The sequence below is a fragment of the Myripristis murdjan genome, chromosome 12, assembly GCF_902150065.1.
Source record: "Myripristis murdjan chromosome 12, fMyrMur1.1, whole genome shotgun sequence".
Taxonomy (NCBI): domain Eukaryota; kingdom Metazoa; phylum Chordata; class Actinopteri; order Holocentriformes; family Holocentridae; genus Myripristis; species Myripristis murdjan.
The window spans coordinates 8,433,800-8,457,420 of NC_043991.1; the positions used below are offsets into that span (position 1 = coordinate 8,433,800).

Here is a 23,621-nt window from a genome sequence, read left to right on the forward strand (position 1 = left end):
ACAGCTCCACTTGGCTTCTGCACTACAGTAAGTCCTGACCTTTTGTCTGCCTTATCAAGTCACACTTTTGTATTCTGATGCTGCTGATCTCTTAAATATAGACTGATGTTCCATGTTTCATTCAGCGATTTTGATTTCCCGCTCCTTTCCAAAAGCTGATGTAACTGGTTGGATTATTATTTTCATTCGGAGAGTAAGTGACAGATCTACTTGCCTCAATTGACCGGTGTAACAGACAGGAATGGGTACAGAATATGAGGATGTTTTCAGATTTGTGGAGAACTGTAAGGCTATTGTTTGTGAATGTATTTCTAATCAGTGAGGACTGAAAAAGTACAAAAATCTAAGTTTCTGTCTAAAAGTTTCTGGTCAGCACTATACTGTATATCATTTGACGTGATGGAGTTTCTTTTGATTTTGTCTCATCGAACGTCATTCATGTAATGTAACCAACCAACTTTCCATGTGACTGAAGTTAGATGTCGTTTAATGGATAAAAGAAACAAAATTTTTAGTTCAAGATTATTTGAAGCCCAATATCAGGCCAATATGTTTGTCCTTCCTTTTAAACTATACTTTTAAAAAGTATTGTTTGTACAATGGAATGTGGAATGTCATAAAGATGATATAGAATAAAGACATAAAGACATGTAATAAAGACAGAAAATATGTGGAATGACAGGAAGGAGTTTAATGATCAAGACAGGTCAACTTGCTTGATAAACAAACATCTGCAAAGGTTTTGACATATTACCAAATATTTACAAATATTTTGAATAGCCTACTGAAGGATTGAATTATGAGTACAACAATAGGAGAAGATTATATTGCTCACTTTCTAAATATCTGCATTAATTAGCAGACAGAGAGATGAAGCCACAGTGAGCGGCTTGTTGAGCACAGATGTTATCTGGGATGTGCGCTTCATTTCAAGCGCTTGATAAAAACCTGCAGGGGAAACATTTCATATGGATTCAGCACACATGCCATGCTGCATGATTACATCTGATGCAATCTACCACCACGTTAAATCTTTGTTATTGTCTGTCTGAGTTGTTTTTTTTGTTCTTCTGTGTGTATGTGCTTTTCTGTATGTGTGTGTGTGTGTGTATGATCTGTGTGTGTTTGCTTTTGTGAGTGAGTATCCCTTACCAAAAAGGAGTATACTCAAGTATACTTATAAGTATACTTTTTATGAACTAAGTATACTTTCTGTGAACTAATACTTAGGTAAGTATACTTTTCAGATTACTTTGAATGTACTATCAGGAATATAAAGTTTAAGTATACTCCAAGTATAACATACTTGATATACTTTAAGTTTAAGTATATTATCCAATAGTAGTTAAAACTTAGTACAAGTATATAAAAATGTTGTACCTGCTTGCAAGGCATGGAGTGTTATTTTACTGTATTAGCTGGCTTGTTGTATAGCTATTTTACACATTGGCTGCTTTGAGGTAGTTGCCATAACACATACACTGTGAGTGAACCTGTAGTGTACTGCTTATACTTGACTACATTTACACTTAAATACTACTAGTATGGTTGTAGTATGCATCAAGTATATTCAAGTACATTGAAGGTAAAAGAGTAGTACAATTTTAAGCTTATAAAAGTGCAAAGTAAGTAAAGCAATAGTGTACTTGAAGTACACTAATGAGTATACGAATGATTTACTTTAACTAAAGAATAGTACAACTCAAGTACAGGAAATAGTATAATTTAAGTATACTTATATATAAGTAAAGTAACCTTGAAGTTTACCCGAGTATACTCAAAAATGGGCCAGATCAGGGTACTTTTAGTATAAGTATACTTTGTAAGTATACTAACTAGTACATATGTAAGTACACTACTAGTACATAAATACAAGTATACTTGGTAAGGAAAGTATACTTGATAAAGTATACTCAAACTCTACTTAAGTATACTTGGATAGGTAAACTAGAAGTTTACCTCACTCCCCCCGGACATCCGCAACATCGACTCTTTCCCTCTGTTCAAATCTAGACTCAAAACTCACCTGTTTAAAGCTGCGTACTCCCTGTAATTGCATTGTTTCCTTTGTACTTGCATTGTTTCCTTTGTATTTTAGTTAGTCTTTTACCTGTGTTTTTATTGCTGTTTCATCTTTTGTAAAGTGTCCTTGAGTGTTTGTGAAAGGCGCTTATAAATAAAATGTATTATTATTATTATTATTACTTCTTTTTGGTAAGGGTATAGAGTGAGGAATGTAAGTATAATACCCGCAGCACATATGGAAAAAAAAACCCCACCATAATTACATTGTAATTTACTGCTGTTTGGTTTTTTTTCCCCTCAGGTGAGGATGGCCTCAGTGTCAGTGAGCTCTCGCCTCAACAAGGCGTTGTGGCAGCAGTACCTGAGCCTCCCACAGAGCGGCAAGTGTCAGGTCACCTACATCTGGATCGACGGCACCGGCGAGGGACTTCGCAACAAAACACGAACTCTGGACAAAGAGCCACAGACAATAGAGGGTAACTGACGTAATGTTTGGGGTTAATTCATTCTGATGCTTTGGTTTTATTGAATTTCAGTTTTTTCAATACAATTTTTTATCACAGTTGTTATTGTTCACCTACTTTGGCTGAGTTCCTAGACACGTCTGAAGTTGAAATCAAATTAGCTGTATGTTTACGGGCAGGGCAGTTCTGATTCTGGGTGGTATTTAAAAGACATTGCGCTGATAGCTCTTCTCTGGTGAAATACGTCCTCAGATATTCCTGAGTGGAACTTTGATGGCTCGAGTACTTACCAGGCAGAGGGCTCCAACAGCGACATGTACTTGATCCCAGTTCGCATGTTCAGGGATCCCTTCACCTTGGACCCAAACAAGCTGGTCCTCTGTCAGGTGCTCAAATACAACCGCTTGCCTGCAGGTATCTGCATGATTGTCCTGATTTATTTTTCCATATTTATGGAAATGCTTTGCCGTAATGAGCCTGTTAGCCCTGTGGTGTAATAAACAAGCTATACTTGTTCTCGTGTTTGCTGTCCAGAAACAAACCTTTGGTCCAGCTGCAACAAAGCGATGGAGCAGGTTAAAGATCAGTGTGTGTGGTTTGGCATGGAGCAGGAATACACTCTCTTGGGAGTAGACGGACATCCCTTTGGTTGGCCTGCAAACGGATTCCCACGACCCCAAGGTACTGCCTGTGTTTTTGACTGCTTAAGATGTCCTCACGTACAGCTGCTTTACAAACAAAGCCGACAACAACACATGCATTTGTTCGAATAGCCTTTCCACTAAACAAGCCTCCTATTTTGTCTCACACCCGAAGGCCCGTACTACTGTGGAGTGGGGGCAGACAATGCTTATGGACGGGACATCGTGGAGTGCCACTATAAGGCATGCCTCTATGCAGGGGTCAAAATCTGTGGCAGCAATGCTGAGGTTATGCCATCTCAGGCAAGTGTATTAGTTAGCATCCTGCACCATGTAAAGAACCTGCTGACAGATTGGGACTATTCTGCACTTTTTGAGGAAGTTCCTTGACCTGACTTCTTGTTGCATCTTCATTTTAGTTTATATTTCTCTTGTATTGCCTCTATTTCCTTGTCCCTGACTTCAGTGGGAGTTCCAGGTGGGACCCTGCGAGGGCATTGAGATGGGGGACCATTTGTGGGTTGCACGCTTCATACTGCACCGTGTCTGTGAAGATTTTGGGGTCGTCGCCTCTCTTGACCCTAAACCAATTAAGGGCAACTGGAACGGTGCTGGTTGCCATACCAACGTCAGCACCAAGGCTATGAGGGAACAAAACGGACTGGAGTGAGTATAGAAAAATGACAAACTACAGAAAAATATAGTTACTCTCTACACTTGCACTTGCAGTTTTTACTATGAAGACCTATAGTATCACTTACTAGAGCTCAAACAAATTAGATGAATCAGATATCCCAAGGGCACAGACAGACACAGACAGACACAGAGACACACACACACACACACACACTTTCCCTCTGTCTTCACCCCCTCTCTTTCTCTCTCACTTGCCTCTAAAAGGCAGTTGAGGACCATGCTGTTGTTTTTCAATATCAGTGGAGGTTTTGGCACACTCAGCATTGTCTGCTGTCTAGAACTCGTCCTTTCTATATTCTGTGTCGGCCCGCTGTCGTCCCTTGAGGCATTACCACAGTCAATTATGTGATTATTATTTGCCCAAAGATTGTCGAGCGGGTCAAACCGCCCTCTGCCTCTACAGTTTCACAGAAATCTGACAAAAGCCTTTTTTTTTTTTTTTTTTTGTTCTCCACATTCCTTTCTGCTTTGTCTCCACCTGTTTGAATGAGGAAACATCATTTTATTCTATTCTATTCATTTTATTGTTCCATTTCATTCATTTTACTTTTATTTTATTCTGCTATTCTATCTTTTGAGAAACAAATTTCCTCACATTTGCAGTACATATGGATGTAGGAATAATGCAATAGATTTGTGTGATAAGATGCATGTAGAGGTGATAATTCAAAGTAATATAGGTCTATTTCAAAGGAGGCCTTTATCTCTAAGAAACTGACTAAATGTGTTGCAAACCATCTGGTGTTTTCAGGACTGATGCATCCTTCCTTACTCTAGCTTTCTAGAGGAGATTATTCATGTGCTGAAACTGCAGCCACTCTCCATAATCCAGCAGTCTTCCTTTTATTTTGCTGAATGGCAGGTACATTGAGCAGGCCATTGAGAAGCTGAGCAAGAGGCACACGGAACACATCCGTGTGTACGACCCCAAAGGCGGTCAGGACAACAAGAGACGTCTCACGGGTTTCCACGAGACCTCCAGCATCAACGACTTCTCTGCTGGGGTGGCCAACCGAGGCGCCAGCATCCGCATCCCTCGACAGGTGGGCCAGGACAGGAGAGGCTACTTTGAGGACCGCCGGCCCTCAGCCAACTGTGACCCGTACGCCGTGACCAAGGCCATCGTGTGCACCTGCCTGCTTGGTGATGAGGGAGGAGAGGAATAAGAAAAAACACAAACATTAAAAGGTGCAGCCGGCCGTCCCTGCATTGTAGTCAAGCAAGATCTAGAAATGCTCATTTACCCATTATTATCAGAAGTTAGAAAAAAGTAGACACTTGAAAACTTGTCTTTGGAAGATGAAAGAAAGAAGACTGTCAGACTCAATGTCATGGATGATGTTATTGTATTGTGCGATTGTTTTGCTTTGGTGTGTTTTAGACATTTAAGCAGAAGTACCCCACAGGTAAAAATGAATAAATAGATAAAAAATGAAATATACTTATAGAAAAGGTACTGGGTGAATCTTTAGAAAATAGAGCATATGATCTCTCTCATGCATTTCTAAAAAAGAAAAATTGGACTTTACACAAAGTGTATAAAGTGCACTTTATCGTCTGTCCTTCATGGCTCCACAATCGGCCAGTTTATGTTCATTCAGTTTCTGATGTTTATGGAGAGACCACTAAACTTATACTGTAAATTACTGAAAATAATCGAAAAAGTACATGAACAAAAACAACAGCTGCATTTGCAACAACAAAATCTTCTGTATTAGAGTAAAGGTGAGTAAAGGTCATTAGTGTCTTCCCAGCCTTCTTCACTGAAAATGATGGCTGGTTTGTCAGGAATCATCAGAATATCCTGTAAATTGGAGCTCATTTAACTGAATTGAGACACTGACTGGTGCTGCAGTGATTTTTTTTTTTTTTTTTTTTTTTTTTAATAAAGCCTTCCACAAATTCTCCACTAGATGGAGCCATGAATTTGGTTCTCATCTCAGTTGAAAAATCTGATGTGACAAGAGGCCAGAGTGTCAAAACACACATTAACCTGTCTGAGAACGGCTGATTGAGATGTGATTTATAGATTAATACTACAAAGGCCCGGCGAGACAGATGTGTGCAGGGAGACGAGACAGGAACAGGGCCGTCTTCGGTGCGGGGCCACATCCTCACAGACACACAGCACTGCTCCTCACTGGTGAAATTGATTCATCATGCTTGTATTGGCATGGATTCCCCCCCGGTCTGCTTGTAAAATTGCTCACACTTGTAGCTGGCATAATTGGCATATGGTGTTAACATCTTCTCCCGTCATTTCCTGACACCTTAGCCTGTCGGTTTCACGACTGTCAAAATGAGTAACGTGTTCAAGCTGTTTGAAGGTAGCGTTTGCAGTGTGAGTAAACAAAAACCAAGAAAAAAAAATATATACTGAGTCTTCAGATTAGACTGAGTGCCATCAGATAGCAGATTTCCATGGATACCGGCAGTAACTTGGCAACCATGGTGTTTGTCTGTTGTCATAGAAGCATCTGTCTCAGAGCTTTTACTAGAGATATTAACAGTCCTGACATCATCTAAGTGTGTGTGATGTCGAGAGGGAGAGGGAAAGTGTGTGATGATCAATCTATTTGTGTGCAATAGTATTGCTAATGCACCACATTAACCCCATTGGCTCTCATTGTAAAAACTGTGAAGAGCGTTGCTGTCTTTGTCTGGACTCTTTATGGATGATGACAATCCACACTGTCTCATCAAAGCTGATGCCCTCAGCTGATTGCACCTTTGGGGACAGGAAGTACATTCAGAAACAGGAAGTACAGTTAGAAACAGGAAGTATGACAGACGGTCCACAGGCAAAGCAATGGCTCTCACCTCTGACGTCTTCTGGCTTCATCATGGAAAATTTATTAGGCACAGCAGACGGCTTCTGTTTTTGGCACCCACTGATATGCCTGATTTAGATTTTTTCTTTGTTGAAGGCCATTTGCTGTATGATGTGTTTCTTTCCTGTGATAGATTGGGCTGCAAACAAACAAACAAACAAACAAACAGTACAATAGTTGTGTGCACTCCTCTGAACAATTTCAGTTTCATTAGACTTATAGAAGGCTCAACTCTGCCCCAAGCAACACACAAGCATGCACTATTTTGAAAGAGGCTGCTCTGCACCTGCTCAACAGTTCACTCTAAATGGGCTTTAATTCTGAAAAGGTTGATAGTCAAAAAAAAAAAAAAAAAAAAGTGGAATAGTGTCTGTCTCAGCCTTTTTCTCTTGCAAATTAGGCAGCTCCTGCTTTGACCAAGAATTAATTGCTGTGTTAAAAATTTTGTGTATTCAGTGCCTTCCATCTAGAAATATGTGTTTTTACATTGACAGTAATATCTTGTTAAGTTATTGGTACCACCTCACAATGAATAAATAAATAAATTAAAAACTAAACAATGCTGTACTTGCACTTTTTTTTTTTTTTTTGCTGTCGTTCCTTTTTCCTCTGCTGGGTGAATGACAGTGGGATGGGAAGTGCTGTGAACTGAGCCCGTTTCTGTTTCCACGCCGTTACTGCAGCCGTTTGAGTGCTGTAATTTGAGCTTTGATTTAACTAAGGCTGTTTTGTTTTTTGTTTTTCTCGTATGAGCTGTGGTCTTACTGTATCAGTGTCACACATTGAACCTGAAGAGAGGCAGGCGTGTAGATTAAAAATTAGCTGGCAGCTGAAAAATAATAATGTTTGACCCCGATGATGCAGATTTGTAAGAAACTGGTGGTATTTATAAGAATATAACATATTTGCTATCGTCCCGGATGGTTCGTTTTGCCACATCAGCACAATCCAAACAGTTCTGAGCAAGTTGCGCATCAAGAAAAAGTCTGAACTGTCTACTCATGGTGGTATCCCGACTCATCTGGTACTCCTGTTAAAAATTTTAAGTTCATATGACCACTGCTCATGACCCTTCCCTCTAGTGCCACCATCAGGCACAATTTTGTCTGGTTCATGCTCCCCAGAGGATGAGCCTTGTCAACTTCAGTGACCTCATGACCTTTCCTCTAGTACCACCCTGAGGCCAAAATGTGCAGACCCCATTCTGCAGCACACTACTTGCATGCATTCCCTGAACATGAATCAAGCCAGCGAGGCAGAGGCAGAGGACCTGTGCTAGTTTCCTCTCAAAAATATCAAAATGCATTTGCTTACATTATTTGACTCAGTTGTGCAAAAGACTCACTTCCTATATTCAGACACTAGAGCCTTACTTCTTTGGCTATTTATACAACCAGCTGGACAACAAAGGGAAAACATAAATTTACATCTGTGCACATTTCATAGTTTTGGCTGCAGCATAAATATATTCAGAGTGACTCATTCAAGTGAGGACCGTGGAATTGAGGACAATGCTGAGGTCGTAAATAAAAAGGTGAGTAGAGTAAAAATAAAAGAAAAGCATCTTTAGAAAAGCATTAAATATTAATGGATATTTTTAATCATTAATGCCCTTATTAAAAGCAAGCAGGGGCTGCTGCTGCCTTCCCAGCTTGGTGCATGTCGAGATGTGTGGGTGAATGCGGTTTGTAGGCTACATTTTGGCCTGAAGGTGGCGCCAGAGGAAAGGTTATGAGCTCACCAAAGTTGACAGGATTCATCTTCTGAGGAGCAGGTTGGGCTCAACAAGTTACATGGCGATCCGCCCAGTTTCGACAGATGTTGCCATGGAGTTAAGTGTTGAAATCATAGACCCACATGCCATCCCACTCTAATCACTGTAAGGCAGGCAGTGAAATAAAGTTTCTATGCAACAGATTTATGTCATTTTTAAAAGGTGTGCAACTGATGACCACCAGTTGATTATCATAGAGCAAAAACTGCTAACCAGAAATCATTAATGTCACAAGGAGGATCAAAAATGAATAATATAATATAATATAATATAATATAATATAATAAAAACATTAGCCCAATTGATGTTTTTGTTCTTGTTAAAAAATCATCTCCTCAGTCTGAGAATATTTACTTATTTATATTTATTTTTTTCCCTATTGCTTTTTTTTTTTTTTTAAATCTCTTTTACCATTTTTATCTGTCAACATCCTTTTGTTTTCCTCTAGCTGCGTTTTGCATCTTGTGTTTTTCCTTTTTTTTTTTTTTTTTTTTTTTTTTTTTTACCTCTCAATCTTGAGTTTACCTTACTTTTGCTCTTGTTTGGCCTTTCTGTACAGCTGTCTGATATTTTGCTCTATCATTATTCTGCTTAAAACGGTATTATAAAGTGCATGACGATGATGATGATTATTAGTATTAGTGTAAGTATTATGCCTTGCTTGTAGGAATAGGTCTTAATATCATAAAGGCCATACAACATGTGGGCTGGCTCTGAATTCCTCACATTAAACGGTGTGCATAGGCAGTGCAGGTGTGTTTCCCCTCCACTGCTCCCCCACCAGGGTCTCCACTGCATCCCCATTGTTTTCAATGGCTCAGCTCCTCGGTGACGTAGCGGCTCTCTGGGGGCGGAGAGCTCGAGGCAGGTGAGAGCGCGTCGCTGGCCGTTGTTAGAGGATTCAGCGGCGGGGCAGCGGAGCGGAGCCATGGGCAAGCTTCAAGAATTTGACATTACTTTTGCCAATAACAAAGTGGTTTACAGTCCTGGTGAATCCATAAGCGGCACTGTGAAGATAAGAACCGGCAACTCGCTTCAGTATAAAGGTAAGGCTCTTCTAACATTTACAGAGAAAGAGAGAAAGAGAGAGAGAGAGAGAGAAAGGGGGAGAGAGAGAGGGATTGCCAACGTGTCTTAACGCCTGGGGCTCCGTGAAAGCGCACAGGATGGATCGATGAAAATAAACTTTTCCTCGGTGATTATTGATGTGAAGAGACAGCTATACAGTGTCGCAGCCGTTTTCCACCCTCCAGCCTATTCAACACCTCACTGACTGACTCGCCGTCTCAGTATTTGGTGTGGACATCACGCATTTGATGCTGCGCTTGAGACAGGGAGTGGACGCGCCACCTCCACACGCCAGTGCCACCGCCGTGGATTTGTTTTTGTGTTTCAATTTCAGCCTTGTTTGCTTGGCAGGCACGAAAGACAGGCGTTTGAAAGCCACATCCTGTATCACATCCTGCACATTATAACATGTTGCTTCCATGTGTTCTGAGTCAGAGACATTGTGGTGGAGCCATGGTTTGAACACAGAGCAGCATCCAACATGCATAACAACAGGTGTTGTGGGATATGTTGTGCTCTTTTGCTTTCACATATATTCTTTCGGATGGGATTGGTGACATTTATTCACTGTGGGGGGTAAATGCAAAGCAAGTGTAATGCTGGCCTGAGAGGGGGCTGAAGTAGGTTAGCAAGGTGGAGAGCAGCTTTTTTGAGTTGCCATGGAAGTGCACAAAGAATCCATTGTAAGTGATCCTTGTAGTGATTCCCCTCAGATAATAGAGGACTGCAGTCAACTTTCACATAAAGCGCTTTTTCAAAGGGGCAGTATCAGGAATCACCTTCATTGGCAAGGACAATAAACAAGGAGGGTATTTCCAAAGTGCAACAGCAAACTTCCATTTTTTGAGAGAGTGAGAGAGCAAGAGAGAGAGAGAGAGAAGAAAAAAAAATGAGTTTTATCATTGGTCATCAAGATCTCTCTCTACAGTGTGAAACAGCAAATGCACCGGTTGTCATTCTGCATATAATCCTGTAGCCTGCAGTATGCATGAACTGCTGCATAGCATCTGCCTCATTCAGCATGGAGTATACTGTACTACAGTGATGCTGCAATTGGCACATTTCCAATTCAATTTTAATGCGGGTGCAGTTATGAATCGAGGAGTTTTGTTAAAAAATGAGACATTCACAATTTGAGGGCAAAAAAGCTGACACCTCTTTACAAAATGAGTGGTAATAGATGGTACATAACTTTATTTCTTGCTGGTGAAATTATATTATGGTTTTAGTGATTGAATCATGCAGTTTAGCTTCAGAAATGTGTCTCTCTGTGTTTTTATCAGGCAGCAGTTTTACATGGAAGACTGACATGCCTTGGTTTGTAGTTAGTGAGATTAATTTGCCTAATGTGTGGGCTGACCTGAAGCAGATGGTGTTACAGGAGAGGTCGGTCCACTTGCTGTGCTCTGTTACATTATAAGGTCACGCTGGTGCGGCCTGTCTGTACCTGACACCGTGCTCTCTGCCCGCTTTCTGCTTTCATCCCTGTGGTGACTGCTCCGCCAAATAACAGGATGGAGGATGTCCTTGGATGTTTTAGACACTGGGATGGGTTTTGAAATCAAGTCCAAATCTATATAAAGCTCTTCAAGCCCGGGAGAGAAAAACACATCATGATTTTTGTGCTTGACCAAGGCCTGGTAGATTTTGTTAGTTTAACAACCCTGTGGCAAACACAAGTCATGGAGCGAGACTGTGGACTGATACCAGTGACATAAAGCTAATGCATTTATTGCTGCACCCGCTGAGTTTTATTTTACTGAAAAATGCAGCCGGTCCTCCCATCCGCCGGGGTTTCACATACACAGTTAAGTGTGAGCCCACAGTGCACTTTCAGTTCTCTGCACTGTGCCAAAATGACAAACCCACTGAAAATGCGAATGTGGTAAACATTGTGTCAAAACTTTTCAAATCAAATCACTCCGTAGATAATAAGTATATAAAACTCTATAACTGCAACAGGAAAAAGTTAAAGCTTGAAAGCTACATGGGGTTAAAGTAGAAACTGAAGCTAAGTTAGACAGCAAAGAATGCAGTATGACATGAGAGTCTGACTAAAAATGTGTTTTATAGGTGACGTAAAAGACGGCGCTGATTTTATTAGTGCATGTTCCTCAGGCAGAGTGCACCAGTGAAGTCTGGGCGAAGGCACTCCAGCTCCATCTCAGGCTTTCAGAATGACCATTAATGTACTGTAAATGCCTTAGCTACATTATGTGTCCTCTGACATCACCCCTTTCAACCCCAGCTATTGATGATACCATCAATCAAAAGGCCTGAATCATGCTAAAGCGGCAAGGGGGGAGCGTGCCGTCCTTTTTGCTGTTGTCAGCATTTCAAGTTTTTGCCTCTTGAATAGAATAGATGGTAGTAGTTGGCTCTTTATGATGAATCTGAGCATTTATTAAGCTGGACAGGCCCCTCAGCTAATCCCCTTCCTGCATTTGTTTGATCAAGGATGTCACAGTAACGCCAGGCGACCAATGAGAATGGTAATAAAGTGATTACAGTTCATAATAATGATCATATTAGTATGGAAATACAATCGCAATGCAGTTATGATGCCAATTAAGATTGCTATCAAGGGAACAGTCCCCGGGGTCACTTTTAACAATTGCTTTAAAATGCTATCTATCAAAGCCGACAGAAAGTGACCTTGGCACTCATGACTGATATGAATTGGGGAGAGTGTGCATGCCCATCCCCAGAGTGAGAATCAGCAGAGCAGCAGAGCATTAAAATGTGGGCACAAGGCAAGGGGAATTCGAGCAATTGCCTCCAAAACAAATGGAACATTTTTCAACATCCTACTGAGGTCTGTGTGCCGCTGTCTTTCCTGCAAAAAGATAGAGAAAGAGAAAGAGAGTTAGAGCATAGTGAAGTAATTTTCCCATCTTGTGCGCCACGTTGAGTGAGCTACCTGGTCAGTCAGCTTTCCCATTTCTCTCCCATTTAGTGTGCATGGTGGGAGTCCATCAGAGGCTGCTGGTCAGTTTTCACTCGACCATCCTGCTGTTGAATTTAGTCGCCAGAAAACTGCACCGTGCCCAATCAGGAAGAAAGTCAAAATCCATCATCGCGCATAAAATCGTACAGTGGTCTTGTATTTCATGATAAGGCACCCTGTCTGTTTTTGTAGTGGGTTGTAAGGTTGGTCTTGTCTCCTCTGAGAGTGTGTGTGTGTGTGTCTCGGCTGATAGGCCACACACGCTATCCATTACATAGACTGTGGCACCACATGAGCCGTATGGATTTTGCCCCTGTTAGCCCTTTATTTACATTGTAGTCTGAGTGGGGTGTATACAGTTACCAAGTAGTGTGATGAAATAAATAGAAATATTCATAAGCAGCCAGATCCTGGCGTTTCTGAGATGTTGAATCTCAGAGGGGAAACAGAGGCCGGGCACAATTTTCAGCCTCCCTCTATTATTGATGAAGACCATTAGACAGTATTTACGCTGATTAGCTCACTTAGAAAGGCAGTCATTTAGGCGGAGTCATAATTTTAGAGTACGTAATATGAATAAGGTACTTACACGGGTTATTTACAGTTAATCCTGAACATGCATTGTAGTCTGGTTGAAACATCACAGCACCATTGCACCATTAGCAGTAGCATGGCAGATGAAATTTCAGTTGCTCTTCGAATTGTTAAAAGTAATGGATTACAAACAATGGATAGCTGTTTTGTTGTGGTTAAAAAAAAAGTTATACATCTGAATTTGCTCTGTTTAGCATCGTGTTATATTGGTCTGTCTCTTAAGTGTTGGCAGCAGGTGTATATTTATGTATAGCCATCTGATACAGCAGGGGAATGTTGCTGTATTGACTCAGTGCAGCAGCTTGTGCAGACATATGCATCAAGGATACCACTGTATTGACTATGTACCGCCGGCTCCGACACCCTCAGACAACAAGGTGCAGACCCAGCGACAAAAGGTACAACGATCGGTGTGTGTTTTGGCCATCATGCCTCTGGACATTGGAAAGCAAGAACTGACCCAAACAGATGAAAATAGATTTTCTTTAGGCTGTCAGCAAAGCAAAATAATTCGAAGTCGGCCCGATTTCTGTTTTTTTCGACATGTAAAAAAATGGAAACGTTGAGCGACAGCAGACCCCTTTCCTGATTTTGCATGTTGATCCAGTGTTCCTTGAGGCATTTGTTTTTGGATTCTGCTGCAGGATAATGGAAAACAAATAACGAGCAGAAAGCAGAAAAGAGAACCAAACGAGTGATACCCGAACGAAAAGAGTTCTGAGGCAGCATAAACAGATGTTGGTCAGATTTTTTATTTTGTTTTGTTTTATGGAACTAGAAACAGACATAATTTTCCTCTTTTCACCCATGCTCATGTGGATGTTTTGGTTTAAACCTGAAAGCTTCACAACATGTTCAGTCCCGAGTCTCTTTAAGTATAACTGGTGAACAGCCGGTATGTTGTCGCTGGGGATGTTGGACAGCTCTGGCCCGGGGCTTGTTGCACATTTACATGAGTTGCTTTGTCCAAATTGATGTGATATGATTGGTGTATGACTCAATTATGCAGGAACAGCGAGGTCACATAGTCTGACGACTGCTGTCAGAAATGGGGACCTCTGTGTTTTCAGGTGACACTTTGGATAAAAGCATCTGCCAAATGAAAAATTAACATTGTAACATTCATTCATTCATTCATTCATCTTCTAAACTGCTTATCCTCACAAGGGTCGCGGGACATTGTAACATCCTCCGCACATTTTATTAACAAACATTTTAGGTCATTTCTCGTTTTGAAGTGTTGGACAGCGAAACAAAAATCGAATGGCCAAAACATACACGGGTCACACAACTCTGTACCTTTTAATCTGACGCTGACCTGTAAATAAGTTGACTGATAATTTTACTTTTTGATTCAAATTCTTTCCACTGCAGAGCAACCACCATCAGCAGGAAATGAGAAATTAATCTGAAGCGAAAGTGCACTTGATCTGACTTCCTTGATCTGACTATCTTGTGACACCGATCCCAGCTTTGCTCGCCACAAAGCACAAACATTTACTGTAATCCAATTCTGATCAGTGGTAACAGGAACCTCCACCCTTATGCAAACAAGATTGGTGTCAGTGTGTGTCTGTGCAGACAGGTGGACCAAAGGCGTGGATAGTCAAATTTTAAGTTAAATTAAGTTATTTTTTTTTTATTGTGGATGTTGCAGGCAGGTGTGTAAGAAATGGTGGACAGGAACACACAGACACAACTTGTAGACTGGCAGGTGAAAGGTGGGAATTAAAAACTGGGCTGACAGACTGACGACTGATAAATCTGACTGAAAACGAAGGATACACCGAAAAATTAGAGGACTAATCCAGAAAACTGGCACTGTAGACAACAGGTAACAAGAACAGCTGGGGCAAGAAACAGGCCAAACAACAAACTGGCAAAGCCTGAACTAGAAGCTGGACTACAATACAAACTGAACTAATGAGGGAATTAGGAAGAGGTGGGTGGACAGCACAGCAGGCAGGGAGCTGATTGGCTAATGAGAGGGCCAACAGGTAACCGCAAGAGCAGGGCTAATGAGGCCTGAACTAAAACAGGTGTGCAGCAAGTGAGGGAGAAACTACAGGAAGAAGAGAGGGACACACAGAGCACACAGACAATACCAAAACAGAGAGAATAAAGCGAAAGCAAAGAGAAACGGCAGGATTGTGACAACTGGAGGTCTTTTTCACTTTCACGCATACTCACACACACACACACTGTGTACACACACACACACAGAATCAGAAGCAGAATTACTTTATTGATTGATCCCCAATGGGAAAATGGGCCAGCTGCAGTTCCTCAAATTCTCAATAGAAGATATGGATGAGTGAAAGTAAAAGAAATAGAAAGGGAAAGTAAGAACTGTAAAAATATGTGTGTTAGAAATTTGTAAAATAATATCACACTCAAATATACCAAAATGAGAAAAATTGGAAAATGTAAAAGTGTACTACCTAAACAACACCATACATACACTGGAGTATTGCCCTATGCACTAGGTATAAAATTGTAAGGAAAAAAAAAAAAAAAAACACCATATAACTTGCTTGTTAAAACTCTTAATGCAATTTTGACTTGGCCTCTCCTACCTGCTTGTGTGCTGAGTTAGGGAATTATTTGGATTAAAGGACTATACCGGTGAATTTGAATGTTTGGCCCTTGTGACTACAATTTCCCTCATTTTACATTACAACAAAACACTTGGCAAATAATGTGGGTGTACTAAAAAGTCCACAACATATAATCAGCATCCCTCGATTTTTAAATATGTATTTTTGATTGAAACACCCACCTTATAATGCTCTGCCTCAACAGCTAACAAAGTTGTCGGCATTCATAAACTATAATAATTTCCCGCGTGAAGCAAAAGTTTCCCCGGGGACTATTTTCAATCAGAGAGAACGTATCACTCCGCCCAGTTGTCATCAAAACACAACAGTGCAGCTGCTTTTTGGAAATCTAATGCGGACAACTTCATCACGCTTCATTTTCATATTGAAGTGGAATTAAAAAAAGGTAAATTATTATTGGAGTATGTACATTTTGTAGATATTGGGCTGTACATGCATAATCACGGTTGCGGTCCTTGAAATGCGAATTCATTCTCAGCAAGTTGGTGGTGAACGCTTCGAACCCTGTGTGTTGTCACCCGGTGCCTCTGTGGTCGTGTCTCACTTTAAGGAAACACGTGGTCTTTGTTAACACCAGGCTCAACCTCACTTACACTCCCGTTCCCACACTCCCACCGCAAGTCTGTGCAGTTATGTAGTACATATGTAATGCACGCTTATCTAAAATATAAAACAGGTGCTAGATTTAAAATAATAATAATAATAATAACAATAATAATAGTAATAATAATGATAACAGTGAGACAAGACAATGAGATGTGGAAAAACACACAGGGTTAAAGCTTCCTGAGTGGTTTGTCAGTGACGGTTTTGCTGATTTCCGTTGGGCACACACACTTGCAAAGAAAACTGAGGGCAGATTGTCTCAGAGAAAAACAAAGGAAGTGTCAATCCAGCATAAGAGAATCATTTTTTTTTTTCTAGCTCACCAAAACCAGTGTAACCTGCGTCAGGGTTCCTGTCTAAGCTTGGTGTGTCTGGACTTGGCGGCCGGAGTAAATCATGACATCATTGCCCTGAGGCTGATAAAAGAGCTGCCTGAGAAAGAGACGAACACACCTTGGAGCTCAGCTCAAAGTGTATCGCATATTTCCACAGACAGGCTTTCAAATAAATAAGTAATTTGTTAGAAATAAAAATATATACAATGCATAATTTAATATATATGAAACAAATAAGTAAATAGATAGTTGTGAAGGAATACTCCAAAGTTTTGGGGAAAAACTTTATCAGACTTCCCCAGACTAGAGACAAGATGTTGATACCATTTTCACCTCTGTGCGTCCAGTGGTTCAGTTCCACTGGGTAGCATTTTGTGTTAGCTTAGCATATTGACTTGAAGTCTATGGGAGTCTTTAGCCTCGTTCCATCAATGTGAAAAAATAAGTACATCGTGTAAATAAGACATCTTCGGAGTTGCTGTAAAGTTTATTTTTTTCATTTTGACGGAGCCAGGCTAACAACTCCCATAGACTTCAAGTCATTATGCTAAGCTAACACAAAATGCTACCACTGGATGCACAGAGGTGAAAATGGCATTCCTTTAAATAAAATCTTTTGTCTGGATGTATTTTTATCGGATAATCTTAACCAAAAATAGGACGTCGCCATTCACAGAGGTCATGAAACTCCATAATTTCTGTAACAGGTTGTGACAGATATAATCCACCAGTCAAAACATTTATCTAGAAATCTCCACCATCTGAAAACACAACACGTTTCACCAGTTGTACATCAGTGACTCATACAAGTTGCTTTTCTTGCGGATTCCCTTGAGTTGACACGTACATGATCAGTGTACCGTGCCCACTGGACCAGCGCTGCACTGTGGAAACCAGCTCCCACCCGCTCCCCTTGGACTTAGTCATGTTCATAAATACCCTTTGACCCTCATAATCAGGGCCCTGTCCACGCCCACATGTGTTTGGTTATTTAGGTCTACCGTAAGAGGATTCTGTCTCTGTCCACCCGCAACCCCCCGATAAGCACTGACACACCCCCGAGTCCTCCCCTCGCTTCGTCTCCACAGATCACACCCCTTCTTCCTCTTTCTAAAAGCTGTCCTACTTCCTGTGCTGAACTGTGAAAAAACAACAAAAGCAGTTTACAGTGGTTTGCAGGGAGGATATGACTCCTCTGTCAAACAAACGTAGCGACTGGCTCCTCACAACAAAGAAGGAGAAGAAGGAGAAGAAAAAAAAAAAGTCTCCTGCTCGGTTTTATAGCCATATGATCGATTGTCTGCTCACTGGTTAGCATTTAATTTTAGGTAAATGCTAACAAGTGGGTTATTGTTGTGTGATGGGTCCGCACATGCCCGCATGGTAACAAGATCAGTCAAGACTTTGAGCCCTCAGGGTGGCTGGCTTTAGTTGGATCATACATGGCTTAGGTGGTTTTACTCTTTAAAAGATTTTATTTGAACCTTTATTTGAACAGAATCTCTTTGTAAATGGAGGCCTGGCCGAGAAAACAGCACCAAGACAAGCAAGAAAGTATCAGGCCAACAGCATGCAACCATGTACGAATCATAAAACAGTCAAAAGCACTTTAAGAAGGAGCGCGGTAAGATCAAAATACAAGCAAAATCATATAAAAGGCAGGAATAAAATGCAGTTCTATAAAGCTCTCCAAGTTCAGCATCAGTTTAACACTAGGTTGTAGATCTCTTTATTTATTAACACTTGTTTATTGTTGCTTATTGTAGTTCTCTTCATTTAGGTTGTAGATCTATTGTTTTGCATGTCTTAAATTTTATTCAGTAGTTTGATGCCTGCAAATGCAATGGATGATCTGGTCATGCTCCTTAACATGTACTTGATTTCCTGGTTTGAGTTTTATCTAAATCTCCTGTTTGGAGGTGAGAGCTGTTAGTTATTGTCAGACTCTCAGCTCAGTAGTTAATTCAATATAACTGGGCAGAGGTAGCAGCTCTTACTCAGTGCTGTAATCAAGTGGCTGGCTCCATCGTCGGGCAGCATAAATGCCGACCGAGGACTGTCTGGCACAGATGAAGCTCCTGAATACTTTAAATGTTGCTGTAGCGCTGCTGGGCAAAGCTATTCTGTTGTTAGGGTTACACCCTGCTGTGCTGTTTGCTTTAGGTCTGGCTGCTGCCAGGTTTTGTTGTGATCCTCAGTCTAATGATTTTTTGTTTGTTTGAGTTTTTGTTTTAATGTGCTATACATTTGGTTGTATCCTTAGCCATCTTCAGTGAGGAAATTATTTTTGGCTTCTCTGCTGCATGTTGGTCAGCTAGATTTTTACTCTCACATCGACCATTAGTGCGACATCTTTGATGCATATAGCCTGATAATTTATAAATCCTGCAAAATGCTGACGGGAAAAATCCACGTTGATTCATTATTGATTTGAGTAATCTTTATAGTCCTGAAATGGTGAAGTACTCAAAAGGCTTTGGTTGACGAAATATTGACAGCTTTTACAGAATGTGTTGTCTACGCTTTATAACAGGAAATGGCTCTTTTTCTGCAAAATTTACACACCTGTGTCCGGGTGCAGCGAGCCAGGCTATAGTGTTATAGACAGATGAGGAGGAGAAGGAGGAGGAGGAGGAGGAGGAGGAGGAGGAGGAGGAGGAGGAGGGCCTGCGATGGTTGCTAAGAGGCTTGAAGTGCCTCTGGAATGTTACACATTCTGTTTTTCACGGCACACATAGCATCGCTGTCTCTCCGCCTCTGGTTACCGCGAGGTTTTGGTGCATGTGAAGAGCTGGAATTAAAACCCACTGCTGGACACACAGATTTAAGCCTTGTAGCCTGTATTTAGAGGCAAACCGTTGTTTGTGTGTTTGTGACGGTGTGTGCGACTCGGTCCACCGCCAGTGTCCCGTTCAGCTCTCAGAGCAAGAGATAAGAAAGCTTCCAGTCATTCCATCTGCAGCTGAGCCTCTTTCCCCTGGTGCTCTATTCTTATCCCGAGTCTCAGCCCTCGCTCTTACCACCTAACTTTTGAGAATTTTCCGATTTACGCAGTTGAACATTTTGTCTTTTGCTGTCCCTGTGAGGTCGTGTGTGTGTGTGTGTGTGTTTCACTAAAGGGAACCTGCGGCAGGGGCAGAAAGGATCAGGGACCCTGGAGCCTGACACTCCAACAGGGACGGACACATTGGCTTTTCTTTGGGTTCAACCTGCGGCCTTCTGTCTCCATAGCAACCAGGCCGCCCTGCCTTCTTAAAACAATGCACCGAGGTTTTGCAAGGTTGGGCTGCTGGTTAACCCGCCAATCAAGTGATTAGAACATAGATACCAAAACCGCCCTCATCTCTGTGCAGATCATTTGCTCCGTTGCTGCAAGCTAAGACCTTAGCAGACAGGAAAATAGCATGATCTGAAATGTGAGCAGCTGTGAAGCCAAAAAAAAAAAAAAGAGTAATCTTAAATTATATGTGAATAAGTTAAAATTTACTTAAAAATGATAAAAGGAGATGAATGACCTACCATCAGTCGGCATGTAATGTGAGTATTTGCTAGAGTTTAAGCATTAAGCGCTGGAGCAAATCATCTAGGCAGATACATCATTTGACAGATGCATTGAGCAGCTGGACAGTATCTAAAAAAAAAAAAAACTTAATCTTGATGAGTATTCCTCTTTAAGATTAAAATTTTTTAAATAGTCACTGTTTGAGACAATAGTCAGTTTGAGTCTGTTTCCTAACTCTGAAAATGTTTATGCATTAGACGTCCCTCAGTAATTACGCTGTCCTTGGGAAAAAAAAGACAATGTTGCTTCTTAATCAGCTTGAGAAATTCTCAGTGGATTCTAATTTCCCTCTGATTGGAGCAAAATATAACATTTAAGGATTACATTTTTGGACAAAGATGAGGACAGTGTGACAGCCCAAAGCAAAGTCACCATTTTGTCTCTGGCTTGACTCATTTCAGCGTCTTAATTATGATATGCTCATAATTAGAGCATAGTGTCCAAGAAAAAGTTAATATCTATAGATCTAATATCTCTACACTCTGCAGGCTGTTTTATCTTATAAGGTCTCTTATAAGGCTGCTTACAGAACTCAGCAAGACCAAAAAAAAAAAAAAAAAAACATCTAATAGTTTTAAACTCTATACCACTGAGATACAATCAGCATTGTAGCAGCTGAAATGGACTGACATTACTTCACCAGCTTCAGTTTGATTGTGAAAGTTACATGCGGTGCAAACTAAGAGGGACTGAGCAGAGGTGTCAAGGTCATTTTAGGGTGAAGTGACTCATAGCTGTTGTGGTGGTTGATCACACCAATAAGGTGTCCAGGGCTTGGATCGAGGCCTCTCAACTAGCAGAAAAATACTAATATAATGTATAGATACAATGATATATAATATAATGATAATTTCATGCATTCAAAAAAGAAGCATTTGCAATTTGTGAAAATAGATAACCAATGTGGGAAAAAAAAACACAGAAAGATGTTGTATTAAGTCATGTGACATGAAAACCAAGTTAAGTTATGGACAACACAGTATTCCAAAAAATAATAATTATGTATTTAAATTAAGTTATTGACTTTGAGTAATGTATCTGAATACATTGCAGATTATATTTTGGAGCATGTACACAGTAATCTGTACTGGATTACATATTAAAAGTAACCGTCCCGATCTTGTATACATGTCATATAGCATGCCACATTAACATCTTTTATATATCATACTACATCACATGCATACACATACCTCATATATATTACACACTACTTTGTATGCATTATATAATATAATACACTATATCTAACACACTCACCTTCAGTGCAAGTAAATATTGCACGTGTTGCATCCTCTTCAGCCTCTCCAGTGAGCAGTGAAAGCACACATAAATGTAGCTTTAGCATTAATCCTCATGAGACCACAAGGTATAATCCTTTCATAATATAAACATGGAAGAAAGCAGTGGAGGACTTGCTGACTCCACAGTTGTGGTCTATGACTTGTGATGGTCAGCAGCGTCACATGCCGATGTGGTAACAAATTACATGACTCTGCAAAATTATTTAATCTCCTTTGCCATAGAATTGTATTATCTTAGAACTTTTCCTAAAATAAAATTTGTAAAGCTAAATATATTGTAATTTGCTGACATTTTCCACACTTAAGCGGAGGGTTGATTTGATTTCTGCAGATTTCATCAAAAGCCGTTCTGAGCTGTTTTGTACACACACCAGAAATCCTGAACAAGTGTTTCATGTTAAAGGCGTGACAGTAAAAAGAATACGCCTGCACACCCTCACTGCTTCATCTCATATGTGTACAGTTGAGGATGCACAGCAGTATTGCTAATATGTCAATGTATCTTTTCCTACATGTTTTTTTTTCTTGATAAATCCCAGGAAGAGTGAATACCGAGCCAGTGGGGGTCACTTCAGGTCATGAAGTCGGGCTGGATTTGGGCCTAGAACAGGAAAATGTTGAAATTCACAGCAATGCAGGAGCGTGGGTGCAAAATGAAGATTACAAGCCTGTTGGTCATTTTATGATGTAACTCCCTTAAGGCTAAGCCTCTTACATTTGCTTACCAACATACAATCCACAGGAAGTACAGCGGCTGTACATTGCAGACGTGTATGCATGCAAGGACATAACAGATACAAACACAAACATTTAGAAATAGATCCTTACAGGTCAAAAAGTAGATAGATTGATTGATTTTATTTATAGACAATCAGACACTAAGGTAAATCGAAGGGATAACATGTGAAAGTGAAAAATTTTTTTTCAAACATGGTCACAAAATGGTTCCCAAAACATAGAAGAGAAAATGCATTTAAAGTTCATTGTAATTGCTGGGTTGGTTCATGACAGGAGTCTCACCACTGACCAGTTAAAGTGCTAATGACAGTTTCTATCATTAGAATGGACTTCTACTCGTGGTCAAATTAGACATCCAATTAGACATCCAAGAGACTTTCCCAACCGACTCTAGATGCTCTGTGCGCCGGGTTTCTGTCCATTCTCCATCATAAAGTCAAGTATTTCGGGCCTTATGGGAGCCCCGCTGACTTAACAACCCCGGCTCTGTTCTGCCTGTGTGGGATTCCCTTACAGCCATTTGTAATAGCTCATAAGATCAGGTGCCACTGCTTGTCGAGTCTCACTGAGAAGCATTGAAAGGGGGACATGAGGAGATACGGGGAAAACGAGAAGGACTAATTGTTTGCAGCACTTAAAGATTTAATGAAGGTAGTAAGTGTAGCATCGGATTACCTGGCTGTCAGGATGTCAGGAATGATGTAGAGGATGAGGCCTGTGACCTTTGTGCCTTATTGAAGACTCGGAATACATTTTTAAGAATTATTTTGTGTTTTTTTATGCCAATTTGCTCTGTCTTTCACTTGCACTGAATGATAGAGGCATGCAAATAATACCTTTCTTTAAGTGGCACAATTTCAGAAACCATCCTCCATAACACCTCTGTTTTTTTTTTTTTTTTTTTTTTTTTAATAATTTAACCTCTCCTCCATTGTATACCCATCTGCTTAGTCAACAGCCAAAAAGCATTACCCCACCAAAATTATTTCAACAAAAGTGTTTCAAAGTTTGAAATTTTGAACCGCTGAATGCTGTAAAACCTCAATAAAAAGTCGAGTCAGTCACTCCGAAACACTCATGACACATTAGGCTATTACACTATCCTAATTTAACCGCAGCTGGTTGAAAGATTACATCAGCCTTTAACACTTCTTACAGCATTTCTCTCACACAAGCGCAGTGGGAGGATGTCCTTCATCCTGCCTGTGAGCGAGAAGCAGACTCCTCCGGTCGGCAGCCGCTGTGAGGACGTTGTTTTCCCATCACGTCCTGCTCGCTGCACTGGGACAGAAGCGACAAACATGCATGTCTGCGATGCATTGTCGGGAAAACAGTGACGCATACGGTGACATAATGATGCTCTCTTCTGTGGAAAAGCAAATCAGCTCTTGAACTGGCACAGGCACCCGCCCCGAACT

General features: G+C 40.7%; 2 protein-coding genes across 2 annotated transcripts in view; both read left to right on the forward strand.

Moving 5' to 3' along the window:
* Positions 1-5,226, forward strand: LOC115368927 (glutamine synthetase-like). The gene is made up of 7 exons (XM_030065371.1): positions 1-27; positions 2,327-2,501; positions 2,742-2,903; positions 3,024-3,170; positions 3,306-3,433; positions 3,597-3,796; positions 4,689-5,226. Exons 2-7 carry the CDS (start codon positions 2,333-2,335, stop codon positions 4,990-4,992), a joined length of 1,110 nt encoding a protein of 369 aa, XP_029921231.1. The 5' UTR covers positions 1-27; positions 2,327-2,332; the 3' UTR covers positions 4,993-5,226.
* A 4,116-nt stretch (positions 5,227-9,342) lies between these two features.
* arrdc1b (arrestin domain containing 1b) overlaps positions 9,343-23,621 on the forward strand; it is a 41,433-nt gene continuing 27,154 nt past the window's right edge. Inside the window, exon 1 of the mRNA XM_030065590.1 lies at positions 9,343-9,477. Coding sequence (XP_029921450.1) covers positions 9,360-9,477 — 118 coding nt within the window. The 5' untranslated portion in view covers positions 9,343-9,359. The remainder of the gene's footprint in view (positions 9,478-23,621) is intronic.